General features: G+C 35.8%; 5 protein-coding genes across 9 annotated transcripts; 3 read left to right on the forward strand and 2 right to left on the reverse strand.

The window, feature by feature from the left end:
- The first annotated feature begins 1,957 nt into the window (after nucleotides 1-1,957).
- On the forward strand, nucleotides 1,958-6,511 carry LOC107268405 (protein lines). Of its 2 annotated transcripts, none has more exons than XM_025085704.1 (2): nucleotides 1,958-2,820; nucleotides 2,896-6,511. In XM_025085704.1, exon 2 carries the CDS (start codon nucleotides 3,105-3,107, stop codon nucleotides 4,887-4,889), a length of 1,785 nt encoding a protein of 594 aa, XP_024941472.1. In that variant the 5' UTR covers nucleotides 1,958-2,820; nucleotides 2,896-3,104; the 3' UTR covers nucleotides 4,890-6,511. The 2 variants fall into 2 exon arrangements, with proteins under 2 accessions (XP_024941472.1, XP_015596642.1); XM_015741156.2 differs by having other exon boundaries at nucleotides 2,913-6,511.
- A 531-nt stretch (nucleotides 6,512-7,042) lies between these two features.
- Nucleotides 7,043-8,890, reverse strand: LOC107268407 (dr1-associated corepressor). Its single transcript, XM_015741158.2, has 5 exons — nucleotides 8,682-8,890; nucleotides 8,406-8,478; nucleotides 8,187-8,280; nucleotides 7,913-8,089; nucleotides 7,043-7,829 (listed from the first exon to the last, which is right to left on the reverse strand). The coding sequence occupies exons 1-5, from the start codon at nucleotides 8,721-8,723 to the stop codon at nucleotides 7,529-7,531; spliced, it is 687 nt and encodes a 228-aa protein (XP_015596644.1). The 5' UTR covers nucleotides 8,724-8,890; the 3' UTR covers nucleotides 7,043-7,528.
- A 54-nt stretch (nucleotides 8,891-8,944) lies between these two features.
- LOC107268404 (DNA polymerase eta) lies at nucleotides 8,945-12,197 on the forward strand. Of its 3 annotated transcripts, none has more exons than XM_015741153.2 (7): nucleotides 8,945-9,258; nucleotides 9,438-9,572; nucleotides 9,641-9,849; nucleotides 9,935-10,101; nucleotides 10,169-10,392; nucleotides 10,475-10,598; nucleotides 10,662-12,197. In XM_015741153.2, the coding sequence occupies exons 1-7, from the start codon at nucleotides 9,122-9,124 to the stop codon at nucleotides 12,006-12,008; spliced, it is 2,343 nt and encodes a 780-aa protein (XP_015596639.1). In that variant the 5' UTR covers nucleotides 8,945-9,121; the 3' UTR covers nucleotides 12,009-12,197. The 3 variants fall into 3 exon arrangements, with proteins under 3 accessions (XP_015596639.1, XP_024941471.1, XP_015596641.1); XM_025085703.1 differs by having other exon boundaries at nucleotides 9,117-9,258; nucleotides 9,829-9,849; XM_015741155.2 differs by lacking the exons at nucleotides 8,945-9,258; nucleotides 9,438-9,572 and having other exon boundaries at nucleotides 9,708-9,853.
- Nucleotides 12,105-14,612, reverse strand: LOC107268406 (protein FAM98A). 2 transcript variants are annotated; one of them, XM_025085705.1, is made up of 5 exons: nucleotides 14,475-14,612; nucleotides 14,286-14,370; nucleotides 13,688-14,054; nucleotides 13,314-13,604; nucleotides 12,105-13,214 (listed from the first exon to the last, which is right to left on the reverse strand). In XM_025085705.1, the coding sequence occupies exons 2-5, from the start codon at nucleotides 14,321-14,323 to the stop codon at nucleotides 12,576-12,578; spliced, it is 1,335 nt and encodes a 444-aa protein (XP_024941473.1). In that variant the 5' UTR covers nucleotides 14,324-14,370; nucleotides 14,475-14,612; the 3' UTR covers nucleotides 12,105-12,575. The 2 variants fall into 2 exon arrangements, with proteins under 2 accessions (XP_024941473.1, XP_015596643.1); XM_015741157.2 differs by having other exon boundaries at nucleotides 14,286-14,481.
- Nucleotides 14,519-15,791, forward strand: LOC107268408 (dynactin subunit 6). The gene is made up of 5 exons (XM_015741159.2): nucleotides 14,519-14,657; nucleotides 14,946-15,116; nucleotides 15,179-15,306; nucleotides 15,372-15,514; nucleotides 15,584-15,791. Exons 1-5 carry the CDS (start codon nucleotides 14,623-14,625, stop codon nucleotides 15,680-15,682), a joined length of 576 nt encoding a protein of 191 aa, XP_015596645.1. The 5' UTR covers nucleotides 14,519-14,622; the 3' UTR covers nucleotides 15,683-15,791.
- The last annotated feature ends 3,018 nt before the right edge of the window (nucleotides 15,792-18,809 follow it).

The raw sequence follows: 18,809 nt of genomic DNA on the forward strand, positions 1-18,809 counted from the left end.
AAAAAAGGATGGGGAAAAATGGAAGAAGAGGTAAATAAAAATTCTTGTGAAATGGGCCCCTCCCGGCGCATTTCCGTGAGACACTGCCTTTTCGTGATCCAACACCCCCCTATCTCCCCTGGGTTAACCCCTGAGCCGTGAGACCCAAGGGAAATCCCTTTCGGGGACAAGGATAGGGACACAATCAGATAAAATTTATTATTATTATAAAAATATTAAAGTTGCGTGCAAAAGCTTGGACCAAGTCGTCTGCAAATCAAAAACACACGTAAGCCCAGCCTCCACGGATAGCGAGGTCCGTCGTACGTGTTGCGAACTGCTGTGTCAAAAAGGACTGTAGGGCCTTTGATAGGGATTCCGAACTGTGACTAAGTTCGGCCGTAGACGCTGAACACTGGAACATGAACAAATATAAATATCGTAATAAAAGATGAAAGTGAGAAATAATCGTAGATGAAGTAACTGAAGTCGCGCAGCGAGAGAGAGATAGAGAAACACTTATCGCGTAGGTAAGGCCGCACTGACTAGATGGATGAGTCTAGGAACAATGAAAGCCCCGAAGCCGATACGTCCCCTGCGTCACAGGCAGCCTGTGACCAAACCTGTACACTTACGTGTACTAACCCCCGAGCGCTGCCTTCGGAAACAGTCGTCAATGTTCGGATTTCGGTTGTGTTTACAGTTGACTCTGGAATATTATTTACTAAACATTTGACTCATTCGTATATTACAAATATATTATTTAGTACCTAGTATACTATGTGCTATATTATAGCGAAGGCATTATATGAAATTTTGAAAATACAATTAAAATGTTGGGCTAGTACTGGATCATATAATAAGCAGATATGTAGTGTCTTATGTACTTGGCATTATTAATATGATTTCAATATTTTTTGCGAGAGAAATGCACAGCACTCCTGTACTTGGCATAGTCTTTTTACACCTACTAGAACGACGCGATTGGAGGTCCGTTTGCGCTGTAGCGCTTTGAATAATTTAAATACCATTCAGCCGAATAGAAAAGCGGTAAAAATGTACCACAAAATTGCACTTATTGATGTCGGTTAAAAATATGTCAACAATAGGCTTTTTCAACAGTTGTTGAGAAGTTCTATAGTTCCCGGGCTCGTTCTGAGGGTTGCTTTGGGAAACAGCGGTGAGTAGCGGAGAACCTCTGCCCGCCAAGCTACGCGTCCGTGTTCACGTTTAGCTCGGCTACGACGGGATTCTCATTGTCGACGGAGGCCATGATCACTTAATGCTACTTCTAGACTCGCCGCTACGATTTAGCGCCGTGATTTTGATATAGCCTAAAACTGTAACGTTGTGCATCTCCCTACTTATCTCTGTTGGAAGTGACCAAAATATAATTAGTAGTATGAGCTGCCGCCATTCATAGCGCAACTATGCCAACCATGACGAATGATGATTGGCTGGTCAACCCGCGTGAAGAAGCAGGAAGAATTGCCTTTTATTTTTTCGACAAATTAATTAATTAGTAAGTCTTAATAAAAGAGGAGCAGAAGTAGTGACTTTGAAAAGCACGATGAAAAAAATGAATAATTGAAAAAGTTTATAGATTTAAGGAATATCAAATTTGTAAAGGAAACGAAGAGGGTAGAAAAGAATGTTGTAAAATGGACCCCTTTGCGCAACGATTGGCGACAATTAGCAGTAGTATTTATGGCATCAAGAAAACAAGAGATCCATCCCGACGTCTAACACTAATATTTCTTTATGATTGCTCTTTATGATTTTCGTCACTTTGCATTAGATGATAAAATCTTAAACGAATGCTGAATGACGTTTATAGTCAAAAATCGACCTATCCTTTACATACTCACAGTCATAATTAAAATTTTGATTTAAATTGAAGCGGAATGTTTCCTCTCTTTATTTAACACGTTTTGAATTCGGATAATGGCGGGAATTTATTGTCTACCAATGACCACACCTAAACACCATGGAGGCGCTACAGTAAATACGTTGTTGCCAAACTTTATGCTCATTTGTGATGCGAAATTACGATCAAGACAGTTTTTAAAAGGAAACATGATGTTTCGGAGGTCCAAGAAATATTTAAATGTATACTACGATGGTGGGAAAACAGTTATTTATGCGGTTTTCGTAATCCGAGTTTAGTGCGTTGTGGAATATGCGACGAGTAGCTACTGTGTTACGCAGTTCCGCATGATGCCATCAAGAAAATTAATGCTTAACTCGACTGGAAGTTGTTTCCTACGTTTATGAACTTCTAAACAGCGTTTAGATATTGCATATGTACTTTTTTCCAGATCTAGGCCTCGAATTTAACGAGAGGAAGATGTAATTCGCATTTTTACTTGGTAGCGTGTACATGTGGCAACAGAGCAATCCTTTTCCTGTTGGGTGCTCCGCCACTTCCTAGTCAAAAGAATTTCTTCGGGTACAAACAAAAATATATTTATACCCGTTTAAAGTTAAAAATCAGTGCCTATGTGGGAGTACGGATCAAATGGTTTCCCAGCGGCGACGTTCATCCGGTCCGATGTGTTTTAAAGAAAGTTCCCCGAGTGTAAATATTTCTTAACGCGGTAGCAAGCGTCACATTATACACAACTTGTGGGCCTGTGTTAAAATTGACTTGCCTGACTACACTTTTTTGATCGTATTTCACGCACTTGTAAATATTGTTTTTTGTGGAATTATATGGACTGCTATTGTGAATATTTACTAGGGCGACTGATTTTTCACTTAGAAATTGCAGTTGTGGCACCAAAAGTGTTCAAACGAATTTACGTATAAAAAGACTGGCTGGCCTACTACTTTAAAGTTAAGGTATGTTTCATTTGTACATGTTTCTGGAAAGCATTCAGAAGCACTAGGTTCCTGTAAATGGTTAATTGAAAGTAGTTCCTTTTATATTATAGGTTCTTAAGCTGGCTACTGTTACGCACGGAAGGCATACTAACAGCTACTGTGTACTAGGCTGATGCAGGCTCCCTCTCACTTGGTATTCATGTGGTATTTATGCTATCGAAATATCCTGTTCCTTAGGAAGATAACTTGACAATAGAGATCCAAGAAACACGCAAGAGAAAGGAGGAAGTAAACTATTGCTAATGGTACGTCGACGATATCGTGGTCATCCTCCTAGTAATAAAATGGAGGAGCCAGCGAAGAAGAAACAACGTGTTGAAAACGGGGACGATGAAGATGATGGAATCACAGAAATGGAACGATTTCAAAACAGTCTGCTAGCACGGTGTTTATGTAACATTCCAGAGAGCAGTCTACGCAAGCCATTTACTGCAATGACTGTTCAAGCAGCAAGTGGTGGGTTTCGCACGGCAACGATATCCGAATGGGAGCCGGACAAAACTTTAGAATTTATAAGTGCTTTACAACTCCTCTTTGATCTTGCTATTAAGCAGAACACAAGAGGAATCATGTGTAGCAGGGTCGCAGATGTATGCGAAGCCCTGTCTCGTAACGAACACGGGATCATAGATCAAATAATCGACCTATCCTGCACAGCCAACAAGTTCATATCATTCACAGCGAGTAGAGCTCTGGCAGCATTCTTCATTGTAACGAAGGAAAACATTGAAGCAGCTTGGTTAGAGAGATTAACACAATCCTTAGTGAATACTCACTCCCCAAGTCAAATGCTCTTCACTCTTGATGTAGTAAAGAGGGTCGTCGAGCATAAGGACTGCAGTATCCATCCTCTTGAGGAATCAGATAGTTCTGGCCCGCCACCAAATTGCAATACAGTAACAATTTCTGATCCTGAAAGCTTGGACAGTACTCCTGTAAAAGCAATGTGTGTGAAAGCACTGGAGTCCAAGTGGACACTCCTGGTATCGAAGTTCGATGCTATCCTAGGGTCGTACACGCCTCAACACGAATCTGCCGTCATCACATTCTTAGAACTGTGGGAGTCTATTATCTCAGTAAAGGCCAACTTATCTGTCATCGATACCAAGCTTTTCTATTCGCAACTGGACAATCTCGTAATGCTCCTAAATGCGAATGTTCCTGGAGTTATTTGGAGACATCTACTGGGTCTCTTCAATGAAGTGTTATGCTACGGTAGTACCCTAGCCTTGCAAGACGTCCTTCCGGACGAACCATGTTCGCTAGCGCACTTGATTGTGCGTGCAGTCAAGGACTGGAGATTACTGGATGCACTTCCATACCGTCATGGCTCAGGAAGGTTTGGCGGAGGTACTGGCGACGGTGATCGTCCACTCTTACAAAAAGTTATTCTACTGGTTCTCAAGAGTGTCGCGGTAACGGTCAAGGAGACACGGAGCGACTCGAGCGACTCATCTCTAGATTCCGAAGCCGAGGATCTCGACGCAGATATGGCAGTCATTGAGCGCAGCATCAGAGAAGTCTTAAGACAACTGGACCAGTGCGTCAAGGCATTAATGCCTTTCCATCCTGAGACCTTACTCGCGCAGTGGGTCGTACAAATGTTTCTTGATCAGGATGACTTCCTCATTGAAGGCATGGTTTGTTGTCTGGATGTTGCTGTTGGTCTCTTCTGCAGAGGACCACCTCAGAATGATTTGGGACACATGCTCAGTCCTACACTGACCTTCATACAATTTCTAACAGGTGTCTCCCATGATCATGACGTACTATTAGATTATTTGGTCAGCAATGAAACCTGCTTTCTTCTCTACTTATTCAGGTTTCTTAAATATGTCAGGCGAAATTGGACAGAATTTGTGTCGTGTTGCGGTAGGGAATTAGATGATACCATGACAGTACTGATAAGACTCCGGCTAGCAATAGATAGACTTGTCTCTAAAGCTTTGTTCCCTTACAATATCATTCCTGTTCTTCGTCTACTGGAAAAGTGCGAATCCCTTTATGAGGGTAACGTAGAGAACTGAGACAAATACCCTAACTTCAATAATCACAAAATATAATTTATCTAACATTGAGATTTACCAAGGATGCCTTAACAATGATACTTCGGAATCGAATTCAATAATTAAAAAAACTTTAATCAAAACCTAAGCAATTCGACATTCACTTACGGTAAGATTTTCACTATGTTCCACAAATTGTATTCCTTCTATATGCATCCTTGTGAAAATTGTTTTTATAAAGGTAATACGTATCTTTTTTCTTTGGGATTCTTTTATCCCCATACTTCTCGACTAGGATATGATGGAACAAAAATCCAAAATTGCAGAAACAATTTTACAAAATTTCGATCATATACGATTTTTAAAAATGCTTCGATCCGGTTGTCTAAAGTTCCATCAATCATAAATTATAAGAGTGACTTGTATCTATTTCGATTATTTATTATCTTAGCCATCGTTTACTTGGGCCAATGGCCGTAATTAAATCCTTATTTACCTACGTCGCATACTCAGCTCTGATCATGTAAGGACTATGTACATTAAGTAGTACAAAAAATAGTTGCAGACAGCGGACGATGAGAAATAAAAATTAAAAGAAAAAAACCATAGTGCTAACTCGTTACGGTGCTACGGGAAATGTGTTTCTGCCAAAGCACCGTTTTGGTTAAATTTACTTGAGAATGTACTGCTAGAATTAATATTTAATTGTTCATCGCGATACTGTATATATGACTTATTATTTGATTCTAGTATAATTACAATCGGACGTAAAATGAAAACGATGCACTAAGATTCGTCTACTTGTCTACTATAATAAAACATACAATTTTCGTATATACCGTCTTATCTATATTGATAACGATACGCCAAGAAAAACAATATTTATACCGTAGGCCTAGATAGGATTTATAACTCGTAGTCCAATATTTCTCATGGTGCGACGAAAAAAAAAATATATCTTCCATCGGGCAAGAAATAATAAAGTCCGAAGTAGATTATTCGTAAACCATTAAATTGCACTTAGTACACTGTACTTAAAAATACCATTGACTCGCCATCATTACAACATTTACTCTTGCGCGAAGCACGTGTCGAATTTATACTGTCAAACTTTGCACGTGCTTCGTTAGAGGGGTAGCTATCATTTGACTAATCGTCATTACGATGGAGATTGTTGAATTTAGGCGAGGAAAATAGATATTGTTTATCTAAATTATTATAGTCATTGATACAAATAGGTCAGCGTTATACCTAATAATATTTATGGCTAATTTTGGTATTTATCAAAATTTGATATATATGAAAAATTGATGCATAGCGTTCCAAGATGTATTACTTGAGCGTTAGCTTTGATTTAATTTATCAATTAATCTGTCAAATGATGGCTACACTTTATTTATATAATTGAGATGACGGATAATTACCATATTCACCATTGTGGTATATAAATAATTGTACCTTCATAACGACCCGTCCAGACGTTGTTTCTACATCTGCACACATAAAATTCTCCTAATCTGACTAGTTTATACTCTGTAAATATTTATTGTAATTGTTATCATTATAATTCTCGAATAAGACTACTCGTGTAATTATGCATCTTGTAATGCAACGATTTAAAAATATTTTTACCTTTTTTGTAACTGTGTCATGTCACTTTTTTCAAGCCCTAAACATAATTATATTTTATCTGTAACTTGTCATACGAGGCTGCGAAAAGAACATTATTGAATATTAGATTTTATGTTAATCATTTGCAATTCAAAGTAAAGTCCTTTTACTAAAAATACTCGTAGAACAAATTATGCAAAATTGTCGAATAATTTTCCAGGAATCACTAGGTATTCAAATTAAGTAGGATGCATTCCCCCAGTAGGTCAGATAACAGGAGAGGGGAGTGTCTGATATATAAAATGGGTCACCAGGTGGGAGCTCTCATTCTTCCAAGAGTCAATATCGAACTTATGAACGTCTGTGTTTTTCTTTCAGTTATTTTTCTTTTTTCAACTGGGCTGTAAGTTGTCAGTCGTAGTCTCTGTGATATCATTTGGTATGATCGATTTATGCAACGTTGATGTACACTTGATGAATAAAGAATATATTCTTACATAATTGTTGAAAAAATATAATGAAAAATATAGTTACAAAAGAATATAATGATCAGTTCATGAAGATAAGAGAATTACAGTTTTTATTACGTATGCTGAACATATAAACGATTATGTATATTTAATAGAAAGTTAAATACGTCATACTTAACATTAAAATAGAAATCATACTACGACCTAACTGGGATTTTGATGTGTTTAAAAAATCATTTTTAAGAAATTAATTATTGTAGCATACGTATACGTCGACCAATCGACTAATTTACGATAAATATTTACAATAGAAAATTCTTCGTTTCCATAAAACTTAAGTTACGATACGTAGTAACTTCGTAAAACTATTTTTACAAGCAAATTTGGATAACTCCTGTTTGCTCAACACAAAAAAATGCAAACTGTTCACCTCTCTTTTATGAGCCTGCACAACTACTGATAGTTTTTCAGTAGTATTATAAGTAATCCATTGATTATTACGATGTTACTTAATTTTTATGTATAAGACTCGGGTCTACCTCAAACATTAGACCAAAGGGAACATTGTGGAAAGAAAAACTACGTATCATAATCCTCATCAATATTGGCAGTATGAGTAAAATTAGATGTAGGTAGGTCATTGGTACTCATATTAGAAGGATGACTGCTCAGATTAATGGGATTCACTTCGGTATAAAAATTAGGTTGACTAATTTGAAATGAGGTAGGTACCGATATTTGAAACTCTGGAGCACTTGGTGTGGATGCAACCTTAGCTGTTTCACTCAATACCACTGTGCTAGTGCTTCCTATTCCTTTAATATCTTTTGAATTTCTGCGACTTATACTTATTTCACATGATTGTACTTCCTTTGGAATACTAAAACGACATAAATAATATATTCATTAATTATTTGGTATATAAAGAGTAATGTCTTAATACAATTCATAAATAAATTTTACCTAGCTTCGGAATGACGTACTGCAGGTGGGCATACAACTGTCAGTGGATTAACAGACATAGGAGCGGGTGTCATGGGTGGTGTAGGTACTTCTTCATCTGCTCCTGATATGTCTGGTAGGCCTTTTACTAAATCTTTTAAAAAATCAAACCGACTTTCTGAAAGAATACACTGCTTCCTATAAATAAGTAAATAAGTAAATAATATAAATAAAAACAAGTATTTCAGCGATGACATAAAGTTGACATATTAGAAAAAAAATATAAAATACTCACATATGAGAAGGACTTAGTGTCTTAGCATTCTTGGCACTCGTGATTTGCATAGTTTTTGTCAATAAGGAGTGCACAAATAACTCTAGAGTTCTAGGTATAGAAATAGTTAAGGAGTTGAAAGACGTAAACAGAAATTTAAAAGTTCAAAAACTAATAGAAAATGCTTACACGGCACACTATTATAATAATTATATCTAATCAATTATTCTAAAAGGATATAGATTATAACTGGCACAGCTTGAGCAACTTTTCCAACATCCTCATCACTTTGCATAATCTTCTTAATGCGTGACTGAAATTCATTAGCAGCAGTTAAAAAATGACATACACCTACATATAATGTAATAGATTTTAATTTCCTTCTCCCAATATTAACGAAAAATACTTTAACTACACTTCAATGCAAATGAATCAATTTGCAGTGGCTTGACATTCTATCTTGGTTACATCTTGTACAATGAAACATCATAATTTATAGATTGCTCTAGTACTTACCACTGGAAAACGAGTATTATATTTTTTCTTCTTACTTGGCATTATACCACAAATCTTCAGAGGGTCGCCACAGCACGTGCTTAAAAAATCCAGTTACAAACAAATGTATACGGATTAACCAAACTTAGTTCTAACAAACTTCTCTTATGTTGACTCGATTTTAGGCACTGATTGGGAGCCACCAAGAAAAAACTAATAAAGAGGACCAACCACATGGGATTTTATGTCTGGCGGCTATTACGCATTTCTTAGCATTTCTAAGCACACCGTGCACCAGATAACAACGACGGACAGAATAACCGACATCTTTTATAATTTACCCTATATAACAATCATTGTTCCTGCTGATCTATGCCTGGAAAGTGCATTGATAGAAATTATTTTAAAGTTTGTTACGCCCTATCCCATAATTATTATTTGAATAACTCTTTATAGATAAAATGTCGAATTTAGGAGAGAGAATAGTAGTTTTGATAGATATGGATTGTTTTTTCTGCCAAGTCGAGGAAAGATTACAGCCAGATCTTAAAGGAAAACCTGTGGCTGTTGTACAGTACAATCAATGGCAGTTAGGCGGGTAAAGTTCTTGTTTCTTATCTTATATTTTATTATAGAAATATAGAGATTAAATATGAACTATCTTTTATTGTAATAAGATGTTTGATATTAGTGATATATACTGTTAATACTCATTAGAAGCTACTACTATTCAATTTTGATATATAGTTTTTGGTATAAATATTTTTTTTTTTTCAGAATTATCGCCGTTAATTATGAAGCAAGAGCTTTTGGAGTCAGTAGACATATGCGAGGTGATGAAGCGAAGGAAAAATGTCCAAACCTTGTGTTGGTCAGTGTACCAGAACTTCGTGGAAAATCAGATACATCAAGGTAAGTAAATAATTATAAAATATTAATAGGGCTTTGTAATTCATAGAGGCATGAATGTATAATTTCAGGTACAGAAATGCTGGTCGTGAAGTTATTGAAGTCATGAGAAAACATTGTAACATTGTTGAACGTGCAAGTGTTGATGAGGCATATTTAGACATTACGGAAATAGTTGATCAAAAAATGTCATTATCACCTGAGTGTATTAAAAGTATGATAAAGAGTCTTTCTAATACTTTCATTGTTGACTTTTCAGAAATAGGGAATAATGATGAAGGCAGGTATAGCTACAATTTTATATTAATAAAAATGTGGGTTAATATTAGATTAAGTTAAAAAATAATGTTTAAAATAATTTTTAGAACAAAGAAAAGATGGCTTAGATAGATGGATTTCCTCAATATTTGATGAACTGGAAGATGATCAAGCTCAAAGACTCGCTGTTGCTGGTACAATAGTTGAGAAGTTAAGGGCTGAAATATTAGAAATAACAGGGTTTAAATGCTCAGCAGGCATTTCATATAATAAGGTTTGTAATATCTTATAAATCTAATATAAATGCCCATATTTGCAAATCCTATGAACAAATATGTTAGATTCTAGCTAAATTAGCTTGTGGATTACATAAACCAAATCGCCAAACTATTCTACCATCTGCAGCTGTCCCATCACTTTATTCCACACTACCAGTTAAAAAAGTTCGAAATCTTGGAGGAAAGTTTGGTGATGTCGTAGTGGAATCTCTTGGGTGTAACGTTATGGCAGATCTATTGCGTTACACATTACAAGATCTTCAAAAACGTTTTGATGACAAAACAGGGTACAAAAAATGTTTACTTTCTCTCAATTAAAAACGATTATCAGTATTTTCTTCATGATTCTCCATATTTTATGGTCATTAGATTATGGCTCTATAATATTGCTCGTGGAATGGATAAAGAGCCAGTTGTAGCAAGATTGGTCTGCAAGTCTATCGGTGCCTGTAAAAAATTTCCAGGAAAACAAGCAATCACTACAATGGATGTGGTAAGAGTCGGCAGATACTAAATTTAAAATTTTGATATTAAAAAATTGTTCTTATCGTTGTAGCTACAACACTGGATAGGAGAACTTGCGGCGGATGTTTGCGACCGTCTAGAACAAGATTTTGAAGAAAACCAGCGTCGTGCAACTCTACTGACTGTGAGTTACCATTACTACCAAAATAAAACCACAGTGTCACAATCTCGTTCATGTCCTTTGATCTCATATAAACCGGATAAAATAACGAGTCAGACCATCGAAATTGTAACCAAGTCAACACAACAGCCAATAGCTTTTTTAGGTATTTCAGTGGGAAAGTTTAAACAGAGTAAAGGTAGCAATAATTTTATTAATTATTTTAAACCGAATAATCTAATAGTTAGTAGAACAACTGATACGTCAGACTCATCTGTTGATAAAAATGACACGCAATGCAATGATGCTTTGCCAGTAACACAAAATGACATAAATGATACAACGCAACATGATAAGTCGTCCAAGTCTTTTTTTATGAATGCTTTTAGTAACGTGAACAAAATTAGTAATAAGTCAGTTAAAAATTCTAATGAACATTTTAATGATCATGAGGAAGACACGGTGCATGTCGTATCCGACAGCCATGACAGATTAGGAACCTCAGAGACAATAGAAAATAAAACAGACGACAAGTATGATTTAGAAGATAGCAAACGAAAGTCAATTGAAAAATTATCTAGTACCACGAATACTGATAATATAAATCACGAAGAAGATGATCATGGTAGCATTATGGGAAGTTCTGACAATAACTCTTTATCGAATCACCAAAGCTCTGTGCACAGTGTATCTATATTAGAATCAAACGCTCTATGCAGTAGAAATCATGATAATTTTAGAGAAAATAATGAAACCTTAGTAGAGCTAAGAGAAATATTTCCTGACTTGAATGATATTGATCCACAAATTGTATCTTTGTTACCAGAGAAACTGCAAAGGGAAGCAAATTTAATATTAAAAGCTCGAAAAAAGAATCCTGTAAGTAACGCTAGTACAGGGAAAACGGGGAAAGTGAAACCTAACAAATCTAATAAGTCCAATGGTTCTAAATCTGTAAAAAATAATAATTCAATAAGTGCTTTTTTAAAAAAGTGTAATCCCAGTATTGACTCTACGAACTCTTTAAAAAAATGTTTACAATGCGATCAATTAATAAAGGTTGAAAGACATGATGAACATATGGATTTTCACATAGCACAAGATTTACAACAAGCAATGAATGAATCCTTGAAATGTAATTCAATATCTATAAAGAGAAAGGAAACTATTGATGAAGTAGATGATCGTGCTAGTAAGAAAAGAGCGTCAGATCTTGAAATGTCAATACAAAGTAAAGAAAAATGTAACAAAATATCCTCATTCTTTGCTCAGTTGTGACGACAGATATTAGATAGTTTAATTTAAAAAATTAATTTAATTAATAAAATGGACGGGAAAGGATAAGTGCGATTCGGTATAAATTAACAAAATATATGATTATATCACTTTAATCTTTATTTAGTAGTACGAATATTTGAAAAATCCAAAGATATTTAAATAAATATAAATAAGTTATACTTACAATAATATTGTGTTATTAATTTCCAAGAAAATTCATTAAATATCTCTTCAATATATATAAACAATTGGCTTTAATGGTTAGTGGTAATATTACAATACTAATGAGGATTTTCAAAGTAATTTTTTTGTTGCTTTCTGATTGAATCAGAGACTTCAAAATTGATTATGCAATCTTTTCAATTTCTACATTAATATTTTATAATGGTTTTTAAAATTAACATTAATTATAAGTCGCACGTATTGACAGAGGCACTATAGAGTGCAGCTCAACCGTATTAGCAGCAAAGAAAATAATCAGCCTTCTGTTACTTTTATATCAGTAAAAGTCGTGATATCAAATTAAGCATGTACAACTAAGCAATTTTTAATCAGTCATTATAATTTTTAATAATGTTGTCTGCCACTTCCTCGGCCACGATTATAACCACGTTGATAACTATTAGAGCCATAGTTTTCACCTTGATTCCAACCTCCTTGAACTCTTCCGCCTCGACCTCTGCCACCTCCACCACCACCGCTTCCTCTTTGATACCCGCTACCGCCTTTATTATCACCATAATATCCTTCACGGTTACCATAATCAGCATTATATTGCTGTTGTTCAAGATGTAGGTATTGTTGCTGAGGTGGAGCATCTTGGTTTTGTCCAAAATTTTTAGATGCATCTTTGCGATCTCTATATCCTGTATTTCCTCTAGCGCCTCTACCACCACCTCGACCTCCTCTAAAAGAAGGTGGTCCAGCCACACGATCTTTCTGCCAGGATGGCATCTCGGGTGGTGGTGGTTCCTGGTCACATGGTCTTCCTCCTCGATCCGGAACATCTCCAATTATGACTTTGTTCACTTGACTGCGTGTATTTTTGCGAACTACCGCATTACTTGTTTTTTCAATTACTGCCAAATCATCTCGGGCTGCTAGTAAGTCTGCAATTGTTACATTTGGTTTCGCAGACATTTTATCCCTTTTACTTTGATAACAAGCATTTAGCTGATCTCCCTTTGGTCTTATTCTGTCAGACCACTGAAATGGGTAAGAGATGCATCAACAAAGTTGTGTATTGGTGGCATTGTTAATTTCATGAAATGATTATGTTATTACAATAGAAATAGTACACTTTACCAGAAATGATTGAACGGTAACGTCCAGCCTTTTAAGTAACATTTCTCGTCGTATTCTGTATTCCTCATTTAAATCTTGTTGCAATTTATCCAATTTTTCCCACTGAGCATTTGACAATTCTCCAAAAAATAATGGTTTACCTAACAGATCAGCAGGAGCTTTTTCAACAATTTCTTTTAACTTAGCATCTACTTTGTTAAAGAGTAACTGTGAAGTTATATTGTCTGGTGGCTTTTGAAATTTTAAAGCTAACAACATTTCTTTTAATGATTTAGCAGTATTACTTTCCCTCTGTAAGTAAATATAATATATTACTTATACAATCAATATATAATTAGTTGCTCTTACTAGATAAAATTACAATGAATACTCACAATCGTAACTTCTAACTGTGAATTGCTTGTAGGTTTTTTACACTCGAGTATCTTGCTGGTCATAAGCTCTAAGATTAAATACTCTAATAATATCATTCTCTCTTGTTTCGTTGCTAATCGTTGATTGATATTACCAGTCATTAATTGACGATTGACACACCCAAGTTCTTTCAGAAAAGAGCTTAATTCTAATAAGAAGGAACTAGCATCGTCTGCCGAAGAAGTAGGATGAATGGACTCATCCAAGTCATTGAATGTTATCAATTGTTCTGCAAGCCATGCTACAAGAGTCGTAAATTCTACAGATTTTGCACCACCATTTAAAGCATCTGATAATTTTTCAGGATCAAGTAATGGCCCTGTATATCTGTACAAAATTTAAAAATGTATGAATATTATACTAACTCCAAAAATTGTATTGTAATATGTGATGTTAAATTAACATAAAATGAACATAAAAATTATATCCAAAATACATAAGTTATACCCAATTGATAAAATTATTTAACTGTAACGTCCTACAGTATAATATAAAAACTGCACAAAGTTTCGACGTAAATCTTTCAATTTTTCTTCAATTATTAACCTACAAACGTACCCGATGTCTTCAAAGCTCTGCAGTAGATCGGTTTCCATATTTTTCAAGGCAGCAAAGATTTCCAAACAACTAGTTTATTGTTACCCTAATGATAATTTAACGTTGATTAACGTATTTTTCACGTAAATCCAGTAATATGCGATGCCGAAAAATAATTCATGCAACGTTAACACACACTTTATGACTTACTCTACTACTTATGGTAAGTCTGGAGTACTTTCTCTCTTTGCAATTTCAGGTCGGAGCCCAACACTTCCGTTAAGAATGTTGCGCAGAACTTTTATTCTCTATAACTGCGCAATTGCCACTGACTGTCACTGACGTAATAGTAACAATCATGTCGATCTCAGCTCCTGTCAATCGTCGAAGCAAGTGAGAAAGTTTACTATAAATTGATTTTATTGTGAAGCTTTCAGAAACGTAATTGAATCATATTGTAAAATTTACTGAGCGCAGAATTTTTACATGAGCTGTACATACTTGTTATACTTTTTTAAGGTTAGGTGTACTGTCAACTGACATGATCTTTGACACATATTAAAATCACTGGCTGACTTTGTAACAGTATTATTAAATTTGTATGCTTTACATATTATACAAATTAAAGGCAAAATTTATCTTAACTTTCATTGAGGATGCATTGATGTTCTCTTTAATTAGTCTCAAGATAGCAGCAGGAGCTGTAGTATGCGAAGAGAGCATACTTAAGGGAGACATCACTATAGGTGCAAGGACTGTGATACATCCTAAAGCAAGTATCGTTGCAGAAGCTGGACCTATTATAATTGGAGAAGGGAATATCATTGAAGAAATGGCAACAATTGTCAATAGGTAAAACATCGAGTGAGATTTTACAATTTCTTTATTCTACATACATTTAAAAAATATTACAGATTACCACCTAACATTGTTGACTCTGCTACTCCAGCACTTCAAATAATAGGTAACTACAATGTATTTGAAGCAGACTGTACTTGTGAAGCTTCTAAAGTGGGGGACAATAATATTTTGGAAAATAAAGGTACCTATATTACTCACATTCAGTTCTATAAAAAATTTACTAAATGAAACTTTTTTTATTTACAGCATTTGTTACCCGTGATGTAGAATTAACTAATGGTTGTGTAATTGGAGCAGCATGCTCTCTAATAGAACCAGAAATCGTACCTGAAAACACTATTGTTTTTGGAAGCCAATGTCATCGCCGAGAAATGAATGACAAGCCATATGTGAGTTTCTCATCATTCTAAAATAATAATTTATAATAAATTGATTTGATATTTCTGTGTGTTCTTCAGCCACAAATAGGTCAGCTGGAATATCTCATGCGAGTACTGCCAAGTTACCATCACCTACGCAAAGCTAATATAAAAGTAAAGAGTGACCCAGCAACATAAAATGTTTCAAATATATATAACGTAATTCACCCAATTGTATTTAACATTTTGTTACTATAAGCTTATTAGCACTTTGTACGCATTTATTCAATAAACACATTTAACATTACTAAAAGTATTATTAAATTATTTATATCACAGATTAAAAATAGGTCTATTATAATGCAGTATAAATTATGGAATCATATCTACATATGAATTTTTATCTTGATGCTAACTTACTGACGGTATCATTTCTATCCATTTTATATAACATGTCGATAAAACAGTACAATGCTATGCTCCACGAATAAGAGTACTTTCACAGTACCACCTAGTTCAGTGCATTAGCCACAAGATGGTACATCAAGTCATACCCATGGAGCCTAGGCTAGGCTCCATGGTCATACCTACCATGGTCATAACTTACCCCTATATAAATTTGATCGGTCACATCTAAAAATCCAAGTAGTCTCCAAAATTAATGGATCTCCAACAAGTTTAAAAATACTCCAATAAAACATCACGTATAATTACCATCAAAACTATTTAACTAAATTCCTCATGAACTTAAACAAATTCGATACAATACATTATAAACACCCTATTTCAGACACGTATAACGTAGAATCTGAATAAATTCACTACCCTTGTAATACTTTTGACGTGATGAAATAGCTTATAGTATCCAACGACCATATACATTTCAAATCGACCGAACCCTTGGAAAATTGACGTAACAATGCTAAACGTTACATACATGAATATGAATTCGCATTCGGCCAAAAGGGGGTGCTTAACTATTTACGGTTTCCGCTGCGTTACCACCCCAAGATCATATCAGTGGTTCTCATTAGTTCATCCCTCCCGCAGTTAACATGAATTAAAGAAAAAGAAAGTTTAAACATAACCTATTAATTCACAGCGATAAGAGAACATAATTCAACGTCCACTTTTACCTCGTTTGGAATAAAGACAAAGGTAGCCATTACGTTACCAATGCATAATTGATCCCCGGCATTTTCATAGCATTTAAAAGTGATTCCGATGGGCGACACTTTCCGCAGCATTGACTTTTAATTTCTCGGTGAACTCGGCTTTATTTAACGATTGTCGTCCCAACCCTGACAACCCCTCTTGCAGTCCTTGTCGCGGAAAGTGCCGCGCCGAGAGAGCTGTCATATTTTGACGTGCGTGAGATGCGGCGGGAGGGTGCGGAGGGACAAAAAGGAAAGCAAAATATATCTATGGCTTGTAGGAGGGAGCGAGAGATTATTTTTCGCAGTAACCATGAGCAGGGGAGAGGTTAATGTCAAAGCTAGAGAATAAGCGATGAAGGGTGGATGTATAATCCAACAAAAGAAAGTCAAAATGATCCTAATGGTTGTAGGACTTTGGGTACCTATAGCGGCAGGGAAAAAAATACATAATAAAATTATAAAATTTATATCAAGTTAATATATTTTCTCTCGTGTTATAATTTTTTTATCTCACGATATATACATGTATATTTATATTAAAATTAATGCTATCTAATCCCAGCAGAGTGAATATTATGTCAAAATCGTTCTCTAAATCATTAGCATAAGTAATTGCTGTGACGAGCGGTGACGGACAGCCCCTAGGGTGCTTTGCAACCCCCGAGTTTCCTCGCTACGTCAAACGGTAGACACAGAAGCTTCGTTCGAGAGCAGCAAACATGTGACAAGCGTTGCAAATTCTCGCCTCGCTTCCACGTTTTCATTGTGAATGCTCCTGTATAGTATATATACTATATACTATATATAATATATATATATAAAATAATATCGCTGTCATAATTGCCATGCTGTATAAAACGGATAATAGAAACACATTGTTGCTTAGTGACAAAGAAGAAATTTTATTTCAGTGAAAATGACAAAATTGTATTAAAAAATTGCTATTGCAATTTTCATAAATTTGTATAATTCGAGTTCGTTCATCACTCTTATATAGGGCTTTTATTTAATAAAGCTAAGGAACAAGGCAATACTCAAATAAATCATTTTAATGATAACTGTCTAATTACAATTCGTCAAAGAGATATTATACTTTTCTTGCAATCGGCCATTCTAATTTTGTCGCTACGTTGTGTACGTGGAATAATGATATGTATATATCAATATGTATATAACAAGTGATATATATATATATATATATATATATATTTTACTCTCATGTATTTCTTACTCCCCGTACACAACGTAGCGACAAAATTAGAATGGTCGATTGTATCGATATATATATATATTGTAACGTAATTTCTAACTTATGACCCGACACCGATAGCAAAACATACAAGAACGAACTATCTTCGAGAACCAACCTACGTTACCTTCGGCCGTCCACGTTACGTTCGTGCATCCGCAAGCTAGGCGGGCGCCAGCCAATTCTTTTTTCACCCCCCGTACACAACGTAGCGACAAAATTAGAATGGTCGATTGTATCGATATATATATATATTGTAACGTAATTTCTAACTTATGACCCGACACCGATAGCAAAACATACAAGAACGAACTATCTTCGAGAACCAACCTACGTTACCTTCGGCCGTCCACGTTACGTTCGTGCATCCGCAAGCTAGGCGGGCGCCAGCCAATTCTTTTTTCACCGGGAACTGACGAGCCGGTATAAACTGGGAGTTGGGGTGGAACAGGCCCAACTCCACCAAGAACGAGAGCTCTGACGGAACCTATCAGACGAGGCGATAGCTTAACGGATCCTGTAGATTTTTGGGGTCGCGTAAAATCAGCAAACGCACCTGGATACATGAACGGGAGCGGACGGGTACGGAAATGCACGGCCGCTCAGGCTGCTAGGTTTGAGGTAGAGAGGGTCGGAGTAAGAGCCGGCAAATAGTGCGAGAGACAGAGACGAGAGACAGAGAGCGACGAACCGAGAACGTATCAGAACGAATCTTAACTATCTATCGAGATCCCTTCACCAATTAATAAATTCGGAGCACTCACCGGAGCTGGTGCAGCTAATCCGTGGAGGCCGAGAACTGTACCCAAAGGACACTCTGGGGAGCACTGCACTAGGGCACAGCACCACACCTCCGGAACACTCACAGGAATTCATAGAATCGCCTGGATGTCGCGAGAACAACGCGAGAACTGTACGA

Source organism: Cephus cinctus, unplaced genomic scaffold, assembly GCF_000341935.2.
Source record: "Cephus cinctus unplaced genomic scaffold, Ccin1 Ccin1_scaffold0542, whole genome shotgun sequence".
Taxonomy (NCBI): Eukaryota; Metazoa; Arthropoda; class Insecta; order Hymenoptera; family Cephidae; genus Cephus; species Cephus cinctus.